Below are 17,166 nucleotides of genomic sequence, written 5' to 3'. Positions count from 1 at the left end.
CCAAGGATTTCAGTTTACCTGCTTCCCCATGGGGCTCTGCAATTTTCTTCTGATCCTTCCCCGTCATTAGCAGTAGATTGGCAGTCAATGTTCTATAGATGGCGATGACTGATCCTCATCCGTTCCCCCCTAAAAACCATGTGACCTCCCCTTCCACACAATCTCCGAACCCTCCTTTCCCCTCCCCCCCCCCCCCCCCGCGATAAATTTTCAGGATATCTTGAATCTTAATAATAATAATATAAAATTAATTCTCTCCTTCTTAGAAAAAGCGAATCCGTAAAAGAAAAAGAAGAAAACTGGCCGAGCACGTGCAACAAGCGCTGCAGGAACAGATGACAGGATGTTCTTCATAATCCAAGGTTGGAAAATATGAAGCAAAATGTTTCATTTATTTAGGAAAATTATACTCTCATACTCATTTATGGAGCAGTCTGAAATCAAGCGTTGAAAAACCAAAACTATAATAATCACAGTGCCAACCAGAACAAAGGTTTATATTTTTAGTAGCCAATGAGAACTGAGAGCAAAAAGAAGCAAACTTCTTGAAGCGCGGGAAAACGCGTGTGACCAGGTCGCCATTTTCTTTCGTTGTCCATCGTATTAATCGAGAGGATGGTGCAACTTTTCTGCTGGACCAATCACAGAGCGCAAAACCCGATTACTTTTGAGACTCAATTGGAAATTGCTCCAAAGAGTTTAAATGTGTGATTACAAGTTCACCAGGCGTGGAAGTACATTCTATGTCTATTTTCTTAAGGCATGTAGTAAAAGTTGATGTCCGTAGAGCTTCGACTGTACCCACTGTACCCACGGTAAAGAATCGATTCGCAGTCATCAAACATTTTTGAGATTTGGTTTTTCCTTTCGAAATTAATAGAATGAATAGTTTTTCTTGATGGTACTTTTCTCAAATGTCTAACCGAAGCGAGGAAGCATTGTGGTTGAAGCGAAGAACTCTTAGTTAGGAAAAAAGTACAACGCTTTTGTTGTTGTTGTTGTTGTTACCGTTTTACGATATTAAAGTGTTTCGGTTGAATGAGCGATGCTAAAACATTCGAATTAAGTGAAAGTTAGTGTCGAATTTTTAAAGTTGAGGGTGAAAATCGACTCCGCACTCAATAAAACCGGTATCGATTATTAAGTGCCAACTTTCTCAGTAATCCGTACAGTTGCTGCATAAAACGGAAAAAAAATAAAACACTTGCAAATAATAGGTTTTAAGATTTTCAAGTAATTTCTTTAGTCATTTCGGTTCTCTCTTTGTTTTTGATCTGAGTTGGTGTCCTCTGAAGGCAAATATTAGGACACGGAAGGACTTCCTCTTTTTTCAGAGTCATTAACAATATTGAAGTTTTGTGGACTTGTTAAAAATCACATGGCTTCAAAATTACTTTTGTCCATTGTTTCGAAGAGAAGAAAAGCCACAGAGAAAGAAACTTAGGCCTCGTTACATTGTGAATGATATGCAAAGTTTTGCTCTGACATAAGGAACGAGTCACACAAAGCTTGCAGGCGTAGAATAAAATTTGGGCATTGTTACTGGCATTTTAGAGGAAGTTATTTTATATTAATGGCATGTAGGGGGTGTAGGAAGTCTAAATGGACGAGAACCTGCGATGTCGTTAAATATTAGAAGCACAGTATTGGACAGTGGAGGCGAGCAATTAGGCAACAAAGCAGGAGTTTTTAAATGATACAAATTATCGGAAATTTACTAATTTTATATCAATTTGTTTTTCTTTCTTTCGATATTTTGAGTGATTCCTGTTTAGAGAGGAAGTTTCTTTTGACAAGCAGGTCTTTTCCGATTTTTTTGTTATATTCTTAGAAGAAAGTTCAAGCTGGTGTGCCAGGAAGTTGTGCTGATATCTGTAGAAAATATGTTCACGAAGTCCTGTTTAGTATTTCAATCATCCGTTGTTGCAGTCGTGGTAGCACCATGCATTTGATCCATCCTCAAACACGTCATCATCGTTAAGGAAAAAATACAACAATTCCTTTGGCGTTTATATCCATTCCGTTTATATTCATCGCCTGTAAAAATAATTTGTTTTTTTTCCTCAAGGGTGGATAAAAACTGAGCCAGGTAGTTTTTAAGTTCGTTTCTTTATCGACTAAATTTATATAGCGTCCAATTTGTTTTCCTCTATCTCTCACGGTGAAGCAAGCAAGTATCGAAGAAAAACTCCATTGGAAATAAACGGCTCCCATTTTTTTTTTTTGTTGGACAAAAATCAAGCCAGGTAGTTTTTACCTTCGGTTTTTTTATCTGTTAAATTTAGTTTCCAATTTGGTTTCCTCTATCTCCCACGGTGAAGCAAGCCAACACCGAAGCAAAACTCCACTGGATATAAAACTGCTCTCGTTTTTTTCTACGTGCTAAGAACAGTACTGTTCTGTTTTGCGTTTCACTTCTCTTGTACGGGTAATCTTGGAATGCCATATTTGTAATTTTTTTTGTGTGTGTGTATTAAAGAGAAAACTCTGGAGGTTTCGAACATGCTTCACGCTCGCTTTTGAGTGCCATAGGCTAAGAACTGAACTTTTGCCTCCTGCCTCTAAATCCTGAGGTGATTTTTGTTGACTTACTGAATAATAAAAGATTTGAAGAGAAGTTATTGAGTCTTGGGTTGGATTTTGCCGTTCCCGTTTGCAATAAAAGTGTATCGTAATCTTTCCGTTGTCTCAGTCATTTAAGTTGTCGTTTTAGTACTGTTAAGTTAAATAGTTCAAACGACAAAAGTACTTGTTTCTAGAGTTCGCTAGTCTTTGAACAACGAAGTTAGAAATACCTCTATTCAGTAGATTTTTAGCACAAGGATTTCGTCGGTTGATTTTTAGGAGTTTAGCGGACAGCTCTTTATCAGTAGGAAAAAGCTACAGCTTAATAACTGGATCCCTCATCCTGAAACGCTACCAAAAGTACAATTAGAAATTGATAGAAGTTGGCAAAAGCTTCAAGAGAGGAGGAGAGGATTTTTCTTTAATTTTGTTGTTGTAATCAGTGCTTTCAAGTAGAGGGTGCTGTAACTCAACTGGTAATAAAGAAAAGATGAACGCATCTTATATATTTCCATGTTAATGTTCCACTAAGTTGGACAAAAAATCGCAAAAATTAGCCGTAAAAAGTGATAGATTGAAAACATAGAAATGTTATTCTTAAGGAAGTGCGTAACGCTTGCCGGAAATATTCCTTGCGAAACATGCGTTGACCGTTAATTGCATCAAGATACAAATTTGCTAATCTTTTTTTCTTCAACGGCACGTTTAGATTTGTAGAAATACTTTTTTCTTTGAGTTCACAGATTGTTGAATGTAGTGAGATCAGGTCTATTTTTAAACAGGCAGTGATAAAATCACAGTTAGTTTCGTTCTTGTAACTCAAATCTCGCCCTCTCTTTTGTTTATTTTTAAACTCGTGTTTTAAGTACAGACGTGAAATACCTCACATAATTTCTGCATACCATCACATTTTCGAAACCTGTGCAACATCTTAAAACAGAAACTTTAACATTGTTCAATTCTAATTTGGACTTTCCTACTCATGCGACAGATGGTGCTAATTTTTTCCTATTTTAAGGCTTACGTTGATGCGAAATAAATTTTCTCTGTGCCCACTGACTTTTACAAAATGAGGTCACTTCGCTTTTATATAGATGATACTTCACGCATCAAAATACTGGACTTTCCAAAACTGTTGAATCTAACCACAGAAGGACCTGAAATGTTAAGGTCCGTTTTGTCACTCACGTGCAAAACGATGGCATGCCGAAAATTCCACGGAAAAAGTTTTAAAAATTTGTAAAAATTCATCAATCTTTCCTAGCCCTGATAACATGATTAAGTTTCCTGTTCATAGTACTCTTAAAAATGGAAATGTGCTTTCTTGACAGCACAGGGAAAAGAAACTTGAAATTAACGAAAATGATTCGGAAAGGAGCACTTTTTGTTACCTTTTTTTTTATTGAGAGAATCGCTCTTTAAATATATATATATATATATATATATATATATATATATATATATATATATATATATATATATATATATATATATATATATATATATATATATAGGAAGTCTGCAAGTCGATTTTCGCGTGGAACAGTGCTCAATACGTTGAAGCAGAGCAGAATAAATATTATGAGAGGATAAAGGAAAAAATAATATTTATATATATACACACACACACACATATATATATATATATATATATATATATATATTTGGTAGGATTCCAGCATTTCAGGGAACTATCCGTTGGCCAAATCATAATATTCTTTCTCTGTCTGTTGATTTAGGAAGTGATACCGAGTTTTTGTCTGATCGTGTCATCATCTATATTGGGATCGCATAGGCCGGAATTCGTACCTTTTGACTGCTATTTGTGATATGCAAAATTTCAATATCCGAATTGTTGAACCCGCGTAAAGAAGATTCCAGCTGCAGTTAATTAATTCTGTGTTATTTTTAAAGATTTGGGTGTTGTTTTTCTCGAGGTTTTGATCCTTTCCTTAATTTGTTGACAAAGAGTTTAGTTCATGTCCGTGCTGTACATCACGTAGTTGTATTTCCGAGGTAATCCTCGGTGTATGCAAGGCAGTAGACAGGGTTAAAGGACAGAGTAGTTTAGACAAATAAAAAGTTTGTTAAGTAAACGGAAAGTAATGAGAGTTGTCTTTTTAACCCCTATTAACTGAAGTACCCAATATTGCTCCAAACCACGCTACGTGCTCGCTAAAACTGCACTCGAATCCACGGATTTCCGTCTTACAGAAACTGTAAATTTTCAAGGCATTACTTGTAAAAGTACAGTGTAAAATAAGTCATGTAAAATGATATTATTGAGATATTGTATGTTGAAAGCTGGCTGCGTAATCAAGAAGTAACCAGCACGTGATAATTGCTGTTAAAGAAAAATCTGATAATCCTCTCTAAATTTCTGTTTGGGTAACAGGAAACTTGCGTGGGCAATCTTGTCAGTAAAGTAGGCTTCCACTCGACAATTCGGCCTTGCGTAATATGTTCAACCGAGGTCTGAATATCTATTTTTATGACGTGTTCACTTTGTTTAATTTCACAATGAAACTTTGTTTTCACTCGTGTCGCGGTTTTTGGGGAAAGATTTCATGGTTTAGTAGTCTTGATGAAGAGGAAATGAAAGTGGAGTGTTTTTTGTGCCTACGATTTCGAGAGGGACTTCCAGTTTTAAGGATTTCCGTTTTATAGAAAAAAAATTTCTGCAAGCACGTTGTAGAAAAAAAATGAGTTGCTTCCAGTAACTTCGGTGCATGGCACCTTCCTAAAACGGTTTTCTTTTTTCTTTTTTTTTTTTTTTTTTTTAATAGCAGAAATATAAAATGATCTTTCTTTATTGGTCGAATACACTTTGATCAAATAGTTTGGCTTTTGGTAGAAACTTATGAAACGAAGAAAGATGATAATAAAGTTTCTACAGAGTTTTAGGAAAAAGATTTAAATTATAACTATCGGTAGTTGTGGTTTCTGTTTACAAAGCAGTGTGAGGCTTGCATTTTGAAAAAGTAACTGCTTTTTATTTACAATTTTTTTTATACAATGTTTTTCTGCAATTGCTTAAATTGCCGCTCGCTCTCGTGGATCGTAGCTTTAGTTGCTTTTATTTAAACTTTATATTAAATTGTTCTTTAGACGCTCCTGTTCTTCTAAAAGATTAATGATATGATTACATGAAAACATCCTTTGATTTCACTTTTACGAAAGGATTCATTTTTAACAAAAGAAAGCGTGAGAGAGGTGTTTATAATTGATTCTTGTTTTTTTGGAACGTTTCTGTCAAGTAGCGATACATAAAGTCAGTAGTGAACTGTTCGAACGATCCTCCTTCAGGGAAATGGAATTCCTAGCTAACAGTTCATCGAAATTGGTTAGCAGATCTTTAAGGAAATGTTATGACAGATACGAACTGTACTGCCTAGGGGGACAAACCAAATAAAGGCGTACATAAGTAGGATGGTTCTATCTTGTCAAACGCCTGTACTGTATCAATTAAAGCTGTTAAAAACTGTGTAGTCAGCGCAGTGTCATGACAAAGCAAGGATTTCTTGTTAGTGCAACCCCAGGAATTACATATACCACACTGCTATCGTTAAGATACAAACCGTATTTATTCATAGAAAACAGTAGGTTGTTTGAGCTAGGATTCCCTGGCAGACAGAGGATTAACAATTAAAAATAGCATCGCTTAGAGATGAATTTACGAGAAGCCATTTGAGCTCAGTTGCACCCTGTTGCTAAGTAATCATTACAAAACAGTGATAGATTTATACTTTGCGGGGTTTGCAGTTCAGTTTCTATAAGCTTTTAATTACTCTGCTCTGTGTTATTTCGCGTGACTGGATTGTGAACGGACTGCTGTAGAGAAGCACGCAAAACAGTGATTAGTCCACTGAGATTTCTGCCGTTTTTTTTTATTAAATACAGAATGGTGCCTGTGGCGGTTTTTTTTTTCTTTTCAGCCACGCGACAGTCGAAGTCGATTTCAAACGAAGTAGTTATTTTGACCAGATCTGAAACACGTTCCTATCTTGACTTGACTATCCGAATGGGATCACAGTGTCTATTATTTGCAATGTCAGATGTTTCTTTGCGCCTCAACCTTTGCGTGTTGCTGGCCACGAAGCCATATTGCTACTGATTGTTCTCTTCTCGTAAAAAACAAGCGACGAGGTCACTAGGTCATACGCTGATTTTACAGAGATAATGGCGTTCTGTTTTAAATATTTCTTCGTTTGACCACATCATTTCCTTTTGGTCTCGACAGTCAATCTCAGATTGAAGAGTGAATTTAATAAGGCTTGTACCTCTGACACAGCTGGACACTGGATGAACCAATGTGCTTAAAATGGATTTGTTTTGACCTGTCGCGCGACCATTGCAAACACCAATGATCTATTGTACATGGAAACCGTGATTTTTTTTAACGTACAATTAGTTATCTGGTTTAACTGCAGGCTATCCACCCTCTTAAAATAAATGTTATTAGAAAAATACACGCAAGGCACCTTTATTAAAATTAAAAAAAATAATAACTACTGCCAAACCATTTTGAATAGCCAGTTGCCGGAAAAATGCAAATTAAAAGGTCGAAACTCCTTGCTCACGATATAGAAAAAAACTTTCTTTTGAACAATCACTAACCAGAGTTTATTTTTTATGCACGTTTTCGCAATTTTGCATGTAAATTCGCTCTTTGGAATTGACGCATTTAAGATACGTCCTCTAGATCGAAAACTCCATCGCGAAGAACGCATTGCGCAACTTTCCGCGTCTTTCCACGCGGAAATACTAGAGTAATGCCTCGTAGCTTTGGTTATTTTTACGAATCGCTTGCAGTAAGGTCTTTTTCACTACCAAAGCGATAGCAAGCAACATTCGTATTAATGCATTACAAATAAAACGAGTTTATACACATTGCTTGCGAAGTTTACATCTCGACAACAACGTAGCATTGAATACAGCCTATCGCTATTTTTAGTTCCCTGCTGTCATCCAAATTTATAGTTCTTTTCATTTGTGTGCATAAATTTTAAGAGATCGAAACTTCTTACCTTGCATTTTTCTGAAAAATTTTGTTAGGGAAGTTTTCATTTTCATTTTTGACAAAATTTCTTGTGTTGAATTCCACTTCGTTCTATTTGTACTTGGAAGTTTTGCGTCATATTTTCAAATTTGGACCACGCTCAACATACACACGTCAAAAAAAATTGCTTTCTAATATCTGCGTGTTTGTCGCATGCAGCTTACACGAGATATGCAAAGTTTTTTATGATCCAAACAGATGAATTATTTCGCTTATCTCTTAACTTGAGATATATCACACATTTGGTATCAAACATTTTATGTTGCGATGTCAAGAATTCTAGCTGAGAGCTTCCAATAAACATATATGTCCACAAGTTCCCAAAAATACAAAGCCTATAATTTGAAGGTTTATCTGTAACAGGTATGTTTTCAAGTGGTTTTCCCTCAAAATCATTTTCGAAGCTTCCCCGAAAGAACTGACTGTGAAAGAATACGTTTCCATTTTCGGTATTTTTGACAAAAAAGGGGCACGTCGTTAAATTCAACTGGTATTGTAAGTCTCATGGTTGTGTAACACATCTCGAAAATGACTCTGAGAAAATATCTGTTTTCCTTTTGCATTGAATTCACAATGGCAAAAACTGATGGCTTCGATTGTCTCTGAGGTCGGGAATTTCTTGAGTACACAAAACATTATAATGAACAAAGTTAATCGTTATTAAATGCCTTGGAATCGACTGAAACTAGTTTTAGATCCTCGAGGTTTCTTTGCCGCTTCGGTCAATACAATAAATCGTAGAGAAAACGATAGACTGTTGTTTTCTCTTTTTTTTTTGCCTGATAAACGTAGCGATTCTCTCCACCGGAAAGCATATCTTTATATTGTTTTGAAAAGAGAAATTACGGGTTTATCGCTCCTTAATTACTTTGCACTGATAGCGGGAGAAACTAGTGTAGCAATACACCGTGAAAATTTGAGTGCTTCCGGAGTTTGAGAAAGAAACAATGGTTTTCTGCGATTTTAGCAATTATACAAGGCTAATTGCTTAAGGTTGAATTTTTAATTTCAAGTTGTGGTATATCGGCTAAACTTACAAAGAAAATTACTTCTGTCGTTGTGATGCACCGAACAAAAGGTGTTTTGTACTCTGTGTCGGAGGTTTGAAGGGCAGAACTGAACACAGTCAAATATCAGTGGTCCAAAGGGCATCAAAACAACTTTTAGGTAAACATCTATTGTCCGAGTGCAGTGAACTTGAATGGGTTCTGGGATTTTAATTAAATGCCACAAAATTGTGAAAGGCGTCTTGCTATTCTTATGGAGCTAGGTTTGTAGTGGAGCTATCACGTGCTCTGCAAAGAACCTCTGTTTTTAGATTGCAACGGTTTGGAAGTTGAGCCTTTTGACAAAGAAACTACTCGTTCATGGTGACGCATCTTCGATTTTAGATTGAACTTGAAAAACCCTAATGCACTTGTGTGTTGTGTTGTTTTTGTATGAAGATTTGATTCAAACATGAGCAGATTTTTATCTCGTCCTATATCAGTGCATCTTGAATTTAATGCAGGTCTACGGTGGAAAGAATTATTGTCAGACCTATTCACCCCTCGATAATTAACTTGTTTTTGACTTTAGAGATGCAAAGTAACGTTTATTAAAGATTCCACTTGTCCGGCGTCAGTCTGTCACCGTTTCTGCACTTCCACTTAAGACAAATTACAAAGGGTGAAAGTATTCAGGTCTTTATGGCGATTCTTTGACGCTATTTTTGACTTTTTGTAACAATAGCCGACGGTAATGCGCACCGCTACCAGTCTGCAAGGAAGAACCATTCGGCTTTCACGCTCAAAGCCACAATCTAAGTGAAGGTTCAGCCTGATATTGCGGTTGTCTTTGATCAAATTCGCGAGGTGCTTGAAAATAATACACGCCGCAAAAACATAGTCACCTATTGTTCTAAAAGCGGGTCTACCCACTTCGCTCGGTAACAACTACAATACTTTTCACTTTCGATGGCCTGTGAATTGAAAGGGAATTATCTGTGTGGGAAGATGCGTTGTTTTTGTCCAAAGAAACAGTTTTTCCTGAGATTTTGAGTTTATGCCAATGGAAATTGCGATATTGCCTCGCTGCGAACAGTAAGAATCTTTGATCAAAATCAAAATACTTATTGTCTAGTCGAAGACATAATCGAGTGTGTTCGTTTCAAATCACTGTTTGGACTGACAAGGCAGTGGCGAGGTTGTTTACGTTACCATAAAATAATGTTACAGAATTAAGACAGTTTTTTCGTTTCCAGGTACGGTTTCTGTGTTAGCAAGCACAGCAAACCTAAAGTATAACTTGCGGTTCTGTACAATTTAGAATCATCAGACAACTTTGCCTTTTGAGATTGTTCGATTCCGTTACAACTTTAAATGGCTTACGCCATCTGAACCCAATCATATCAATAGAAAATTCAAGTTAGACTCTAGACCAAATGTTTTCCAAGAAGGCTTTGGGGCATAAATTTGTTCAGTGTATTTTTGCTTTCATTTTCCTTTGTTTTGAAAATGAGTGCAGATCGTGGGCGGACACAGATTGCGACGTCATTTCCTCGTGACAACGTCTCCAGATCGAACTTTTGTTTTTAATCTTTTAGACGTGAAGGATATAGCCATGCAAGGTGCAGGCACATGCTCTTAAAGCCAGGAAACCCTTCGAGAGCCTTTTATATTCAAATGGGTTTTTGTTGTTTTCCTTTATGTTTGCGACTCTTATTCATTAATTGAGTTTTTATTCCGTTTTTTTAATTATCTCCTTTTATGCTAACAACAAAACTGGGTAGCGTTCGTTTCACGCAGTCAGTTAATAAACCACTCGTCATTTAGAGGTAAATCTTGTCGTGTCTTCAAAGAGGTGACCTTGTTAAGAAGTTAGGAGGAATTTAGCGGACCAAAGCTCATTCGATTGTTGATTCTTGATTCATGGCTTAGCCTGATTTCAGCAGTAATCCCCTTAGAGGTTTCAGATATATTTAGTGCTGCACTTAAATTTGACGAATTTTCATGGGTTGTCAATGCTAGGGCTTTTTTATGGGTTAGTATTACTGTACGAAGCTCGAGGCTCGAGGGAGATTCACAGATTGTGGTTTTTTTCATACTTCAAATCCAGCAGTCCGTTTATCTTGTAGAATTTGATCTCATAAAAGACAGATTGTTTAGCGGGGAAAACTACTGGTTTTGGTTTTTTTTTCGTGTTTAATCTCGTCAAAAGACATAAGTGTTCTTGTCTGCTCTAGCTAATTGTTAGCTAAATTTGCTTAAAATATACCCTTGAGTTGGATTTTCTGATGCACGAATACTTATTAAAGCTTTGCGAGTAAGGCCTTCTCGAACTTCAACAGCGAGTTGATGTGTATGTTTGAAAACAGATTTTTAAAAATAATGATTATGGCTAATCTAAATAGTCTTTCAGGTTCATATTCGATGACATTCTGAAGAAGCCGTTGGTGGTTTTGTTTTAATTTTTGCCGGTTTGTAAAATTATGTTTTTGAAATTCCTGTCCAGGCACATTAACTTCGCAGCAAAATGGGTATTTCTCCGAGCTAAAAACATGGGTATGATTTTTTTGTGTGTGTGTGGAGTACAAATATTTCAGTTTCATTTCAGGTGAGATATTTTATGGAGGCTTTGCGAGGTCGAGTGCAGAGTCATCCAGAGGCCAATGTCACTCGCCGAAACACGAAAAAAAGGAAAGGGAAGGAAGTTGTTGTGTAAAGACGTTATAATCCTACTCTGAAAAAATGTTTCGCCCTAATTTATGCGCCTGCTGAATCAGCAACCCTCAGGATCGCATGCCAAGACACGGAACAATTAGAATATCATTTTCAAATTTTTTCACTTTCGTCCTCGGTATTATAATTGACACCTTTCTCTGAGACGACCGAACGAAGACTTGTGAACGCGCTTAAGTCCTGAGACGATTTTTTAGTCGAAGTAATCTTCTTAAAAGGTCTTGAACTTTTTTTTCCTTATTCTTTATTAACGTAGGTGTCTTATTCACGAGTCAGTAGACTGGTTATACGAAAACTGGAAAGTTGCCATTATTATTTCAATAGCAGCAGCTGTAGCTATGGCACTGCTCTAAACATTTTCAAATTAAGTGATGAGTTTGCGTAAACTTTGCACTAGTAATTTCGCGACATTTGAATATGAAAGAATAAAAAATTTTTCTAGTTATTTTGAAGATGGCAATTAATTCGAAATTAATCAGAGGTACCGAACACTTTGTTATTGCAACATACTGTTTTAATTCTGTTGTGATCAAAGTTTGTGGTAATGTTTATCTTTCTCGTTTTTCTTTATTTTTTTTAAAGCGAAGAGGCCAAATTTGGCGCAAAGCCATGATCTTATATCAGCCCTGGTTTTTTAGTGCACTACTTGTGGGTGGTTGGGCCGTGATTTAGGTCAGCGCTCGTCGTATGAACTGCGTTAGTCAGCGTATGATAATTTTGGGTCAATGTGAAGTCACGTCTAAAAACGAAATTTACTGCTGATCGCGTCGAACACATGCAGCCCTGAAGATACATGTGATAGTAGCGAACTCAAAGGATTTCTTTGAGGGAGGGGATACTAGGTCTGTGGCTATTTCAGGGGGCTGTTGTGTCTCTGGGTTATTTTTCTTTTGTTGTGCGCAAACCCGTAATTCGATTGTTTACATACATTGCGTTCAGGAAATTCCCAAGGTCGCGCCGAGCTTTGTCGCGAAGTACGTGAGTGTAGAAACTGCAAAATGTCACCATGAGTTAATTTTACGAATTTAGCATTAGAGGGGGCCCCCTTTTGTTTTCAATGACCGTGAAGTCAGTGGCATGACAAGCCACCAATCGCAGCTTGTCCCGAGGTGTCAATCAAAAATCCAGTTTAGGTAAGGCAATAAAGTCGTGTGTTCGGCACGAGCGCGCATCAGACCATTTTAAATCTTCCGAAGGCATCAAAACATTGTAATCGAGAGAACACAAGCTTCTGGCGAAAACAAAACATGTCTTATCTCCAAAGTGCTGGTATATGGATGGCATCCACACTTTTTCTATCACCTGACGAGTCTCCATCACAGCGGAGAGCGTGCATTGCGGTGGGAAGGGAGCTTCGAAAGATCGCGGACGATCTAGAAGCATCCGCGAGACGGGAGAAAGTTAACAATGAACAGGCCATTGTTGTTGATGCAATCAAGGCTGTGTGTGCTGTTGCCGGTGTCTTCGTTGTTGGGAGACTTGTGTGGAATCTGCTCAACACTTGAAAGCCTTTTTGTCGTGTTGTTTCACTCATAAGGTAAGCGCTTGGATGCGATGAAAACAATTGTGTTATTCGCAGATATTAATAATCATGACTTGATCGCATACTTACAGAGAGGTCAAATTTGACGCTTTTTGTGTAGCGCGGGAATGATAGTGTAGTCATCGTTTTCGTTGCCCTTCGCGTTTGGATTTTTGTCAGCGATCGTGGCGCTATGGAAATACATAACTAATCTCTATTTCTCTATTTCTCTTTTGCAGATGACACTGCGTATTCACTTGCTAGCCCTGAGGATGATTGACTCGCACAGCGCAAGAAAATATTTTTATTTCAATCAATACGACACTCGCTTCGAGACTGGCACATTAAGCACAGAACTGTGTTTGGTTTTGTACCTGATGGCTCATGTTTCATCGCCCTATTGTTGACAAACACAGGATTAAAAGCACTGAGAAGCCTCCGCTTCACAGACCAGGATGTCACAGCAGAGAGAACTAAAATCGCTTTTCCATAACAACAAAACGCAAGTCATCCGTGGCCGGAATCCGTGAAAGCCCGGCTTGACCATAACTTCTATTCAAGGAGAGACGCTCTGACTTTGTTTTAAAAATTCCGCTTAATTTACCGAGCTTCGCTAAAATAACAGCTAGTAAGTGACATTCACGTACTGGCGTTAGCATATCGTAGTTTTCTGTCACTGTATATTGCGCAGCTTTCAAACGAAGGTCAAAATTTTATTCGTCGATCGACTGTCATCGAGAGAGGTTTTTTTTTCATCTTTTTATTCGTCAGCGCTGACTGGCAGTATTAGATAATTAATAGACTGTGACTCGCGAAATCATTACTGATATTGCATTTTCTGAAAGACACGCGCTTCTCGGGAAAAAAAATTAGGGAAAAGAGTGAAAAATCATCGACCTTGACATTTCTCTTCCGGAAACTTTTGTGAAGTGATCGCTGAAGTCACGTTGCTCGGTTCGCTGGCGAACTGTTGTCGTATGCGTGTGTGCTTCGTGCGAAAACACAATTCTCTTCTATGCTGTCGTGACAGAACAACATAAACATTTCACGTTCTTATTGTCTTTCATATGCAAATTTTTTATCTGTTGTCGATGTGTATTGTTTTGAGAGAAAAGAAGAGAACTGAAAAGGTTTAGTTAGGTTACTGCTGTGTAAGATCCCAGATGCACGCTTTTATCACGAAACCTTCGAGTTAGAAACGGTTACTTTTATGGCAGGTACCAGACATTTTCCATGATTATTTCCATTATTATTAATAATGTTCTTGTTGCCACAAAAAAACACAAAACAATAGGAAATATAAATAGAGCGCTTTTATACATTCAGCCCGTTAAATTAATCGAACTTGAGCAATACTTTGTAAACTCTTGTAAATATCAAACTTTTTGTAAATAATCACCCAAAGTCGTATGTAAATATGTAAATAGCTTAATGATATTATTTCTATATACGCTGAAAATGCGACAGATTTGTAATGTAATGTTAATTCGCCTTTCAAGGGTTTTTTACCTGCAGCTTAAAACTAGACAATTCTATGTGGCTGCGTGAATTGCATCAATTCTTCTATTTAAAAAAAAATGTTCCAGAGGTCTTATTTTTGTAATAAAAGAGGCTTCTTTAAGAAAAACTCGCTCTTGTTTTGGTGTCGTTAGTTAAGTACGAAGAGAAAGACTTTCCAGTTTTTTTTTTTCAAAAGGGCGGTTTTGTAATTAACAGATTACAGTGCAAAAGCGTCGACCTCTTTGGAAGTTTCACTTTTTCTCTTTATCTTCTCGCGAAACAATAGGGCTTTGTTTTGTGTATTTATAAACTGATCTCGCTACCACACGTTCGAGATTACCAAATATAATGTGTCATTAGCAATACAGAAAGGAAATTTAACCACATCCTTCCGAGACAGATTTCTTTTGATTTTCGCCCTCGTTAGCTAGGTTTTGTCTAGTAAAGTGAGATTTCGGGAATATGAGTTGAAATTTCATCCTGGCATTTATGGGTACCGGCATATGATTTTGTTGAACGTGAATGTCGGCTATTTTTTTCTTCATTTGAAGGTCTACGTGAATTAGCCGAAAGGCGGAAAGCCATTAGAAACAACATGTACGGCGAATGAAGGGCAATGTCGATATTTCTGATATTAATGCGAAAGGGTAAATAATTCTCTTCCTATTTATCGCTCTGTCAGCAATATACGTTTTTACTAAGGCTCGTTTGTGTTATTGTTTTACCGCGTGGGTAAAAGTAAGCTTCCCGCTGTCTGTAGAAGAAGGGAAATATTGTCTAGACTTGGGAACGTTACCAAAACTCTGTTAAAAACAATCTGTCGAAATTCGATGGCAACAAATGAAAAATAGTGCTTATGGCAGATCGTTGGCTAATCTGGTTAGAAGTCTTTGTAAAGCTCTTCCCAATGAGCTCTACAGAAAGGCGTTTATGGTATCGATGAGATTTGAGACACTTGTTTCAAAGTGACTTTTGGCGATAAGGTTCTCGGATTCGACAAGTCCGAACGCAACACTAACTTGAAGTGGTAAAACCAAAGAGCGATATTGTCTGCCGTAAACGCAAGGAAAAACATGCTTTATACTCAGTTGAATCCAGAGTGGATATTGTAAAATACGCAAGATCTTGTTTTCCATGAAAATATTACCACTTTGACGGGCTTTGATATAATTGTTTTGACACGATGAAATTTGCCCGAATCGATGTTGAAAATCAAATCTTCAATCCATCAAAAAATTGTTTAACGCAATTAGAGCTTAATAGTGGCACGATTTTTTTTCGGTTTCTCTCGAGTCAAGTGTTTTTTTGATGAACAATTTCCTACTTTTGGCTATGTGCAACGATCTCCAGACAATTTCTAGAAATTAATTGCCTTAGTCTAGTCGTTTTGGAAATTTTTGTAGTTTTGTTTTAGCTTATCCTGTGTTAAAGATATGTGTGGAAGAGCCTCTTATACATTTCATTTGTCGGACAGTTGATTTTGTAATTGTCGTGAATTTTTTTTCTTGAGTCTAATTTATGGCTCTCTTTTTATCTTAAGATTGAGGAAAAAATAAGAATAAGTTATACGAATCGAGATTTGTGCATACTAAAAATATCGAAAAATTCCCTAGCTTTCACTTTTGTTGTAGCACACAAACAAATGTATTCAATTATTATTTTGCCAACGGTAATCCTTTCATTTAAACGGAAGGTGTTGTTGTAAATTTGATATTACGCTTGTTCCCTAATTTTTTATTGTTGTCAATTGACTCTATGTTCAAGGAAACTTTTTTTCTTCCAAAAGAATTCCATGTAATTGCCTCTTGTTGATTGTCACGCACGCTGTGGTCACATAATTTCCCCAGTTTTGCTTTCGGTGTCCGTCATCTCGTTTGCACTCCATTCTTTAGCTTTTTTCTTTGTTTTAAACCGTCTAAACTACCTAGATGACGACGAACCGCCTCACCTGCACAACCTAGACTAGAGTATCGAAGAGCTTCTGTGATCCATAAGTAACGCAAGCATATATTTGTTTCTTTATTTTTTTTTTAAACAGGAAAATTTGAACCACAACAAGATGATGCTTTCCAGTTCGTCATCCTTCTCCTTCTAATGCAATCTATGGTCGGCAGAGCACGAAATTTTCAAGTGTGTTGCTTCTTGGATGGGTGCCATGTCGTCATGTACTCTGGACTGTAAACATTTATGGTGATGAAATCAGGCATTTGACCTTGCTTGTTTTAATAATAGCACAAAAAATCTGCTGATGTAGTTCGCAACTGTTATTGATAACATCGGGACTCAGTGGAAAAAAATTCAGTCTGACACTAGAATTGTCGAGGTTTTCCTCCTCAGTTGCATCGACTAGTAGAAAACGATCGAGAAGACGAAGGAAAAAGGTAGTTGACGGAAATCCGCATTCCCCTGTCAAGTTCATATCAAAGACTTGACGACGTCAATATTGATAACACTACAAGGGCAACGCGAGGGCAACGACAACGTTTTAATTCGTATTCATCTTTATCTAGAAGTTTTGCGTTGGTAAACAATTAAAGGACCGTAAAATCCCATCCCACAAGTGATCACGCTGGGAAAGTTACGTAATAAAATCGTTACATTGTAGCGTTTTCCCTAAGTTTTCATTCGTGTGCTTTGTTTTCGATTCCTATCAGTTTGCACTTGTAAAGCAAGGTCACCAGTAAACACGATTTAAGAATTGTAAATCTTATTTCGAGCTGTGAAATCAGTCATCTTATTATCGTGAACCCGGTTAATTTTGACCTTGAAGCTTGCGTGGAAATATAGTATGATTGTAAAAC

The 17,166-nt window shown here is 37.1% G+C and overlaps 1 protein-coding gene across 4 annotated transcripts in view; it reads left to right on the top strand.

Annotated features, from left to right (window-relative positions):
* Nucleotides 1–17,166, top strand: part of LOC113664365 (rRNA-processing protein UTP23 homolog) — a 23,588-nt gene extending 6,422 nt beyond the window's left edge. Inside the window, exons 7-8 of one of the 4 annotated variants that reach the window (XM_027179961.2) lie at nt 267–362; nt 16,404–17,166. In XM_027179961.2, coding sequence (XP_027035762.2) covers nt 267–356 — 90 coding nt within the window. In that variant the 3' untranslated portion in view covers nt 357–362; nt 16,404–17,166. Of the gene's footprint in view, nt 1–266; nt 363–1,831; nt 1,970–4,304; nt 4,663–11,218; nt 11,789–16,403 lie in introns of those variants that run through there. The other 3 variants (XM_089206919.1, XM_089206921.1, XM_089206920.1) reach the window with 3 other exon arrangements.

The sequence above is a fragment of the Pocillopora damicornis genome, chromosome 5, assembly GCF_964200805.1.
Source record: "Pocillopora damicornis chromosome 5, jaPocDami1.2, whole genome shotgun sequence".
NCBI classification, from domain to species: domain Eukaryota; kingdom Metazoa; phylum Cnidaria; class Anthozoa; order Scleractinia; family Pocilloporidae; genus Pocillopora; species Pocillopora damicornis.
The sequence above is the reverse complement of the archived record's forward strand: the minus strand, read 5'-3'. Positions and strand labels throughout refer to the sequence as shown.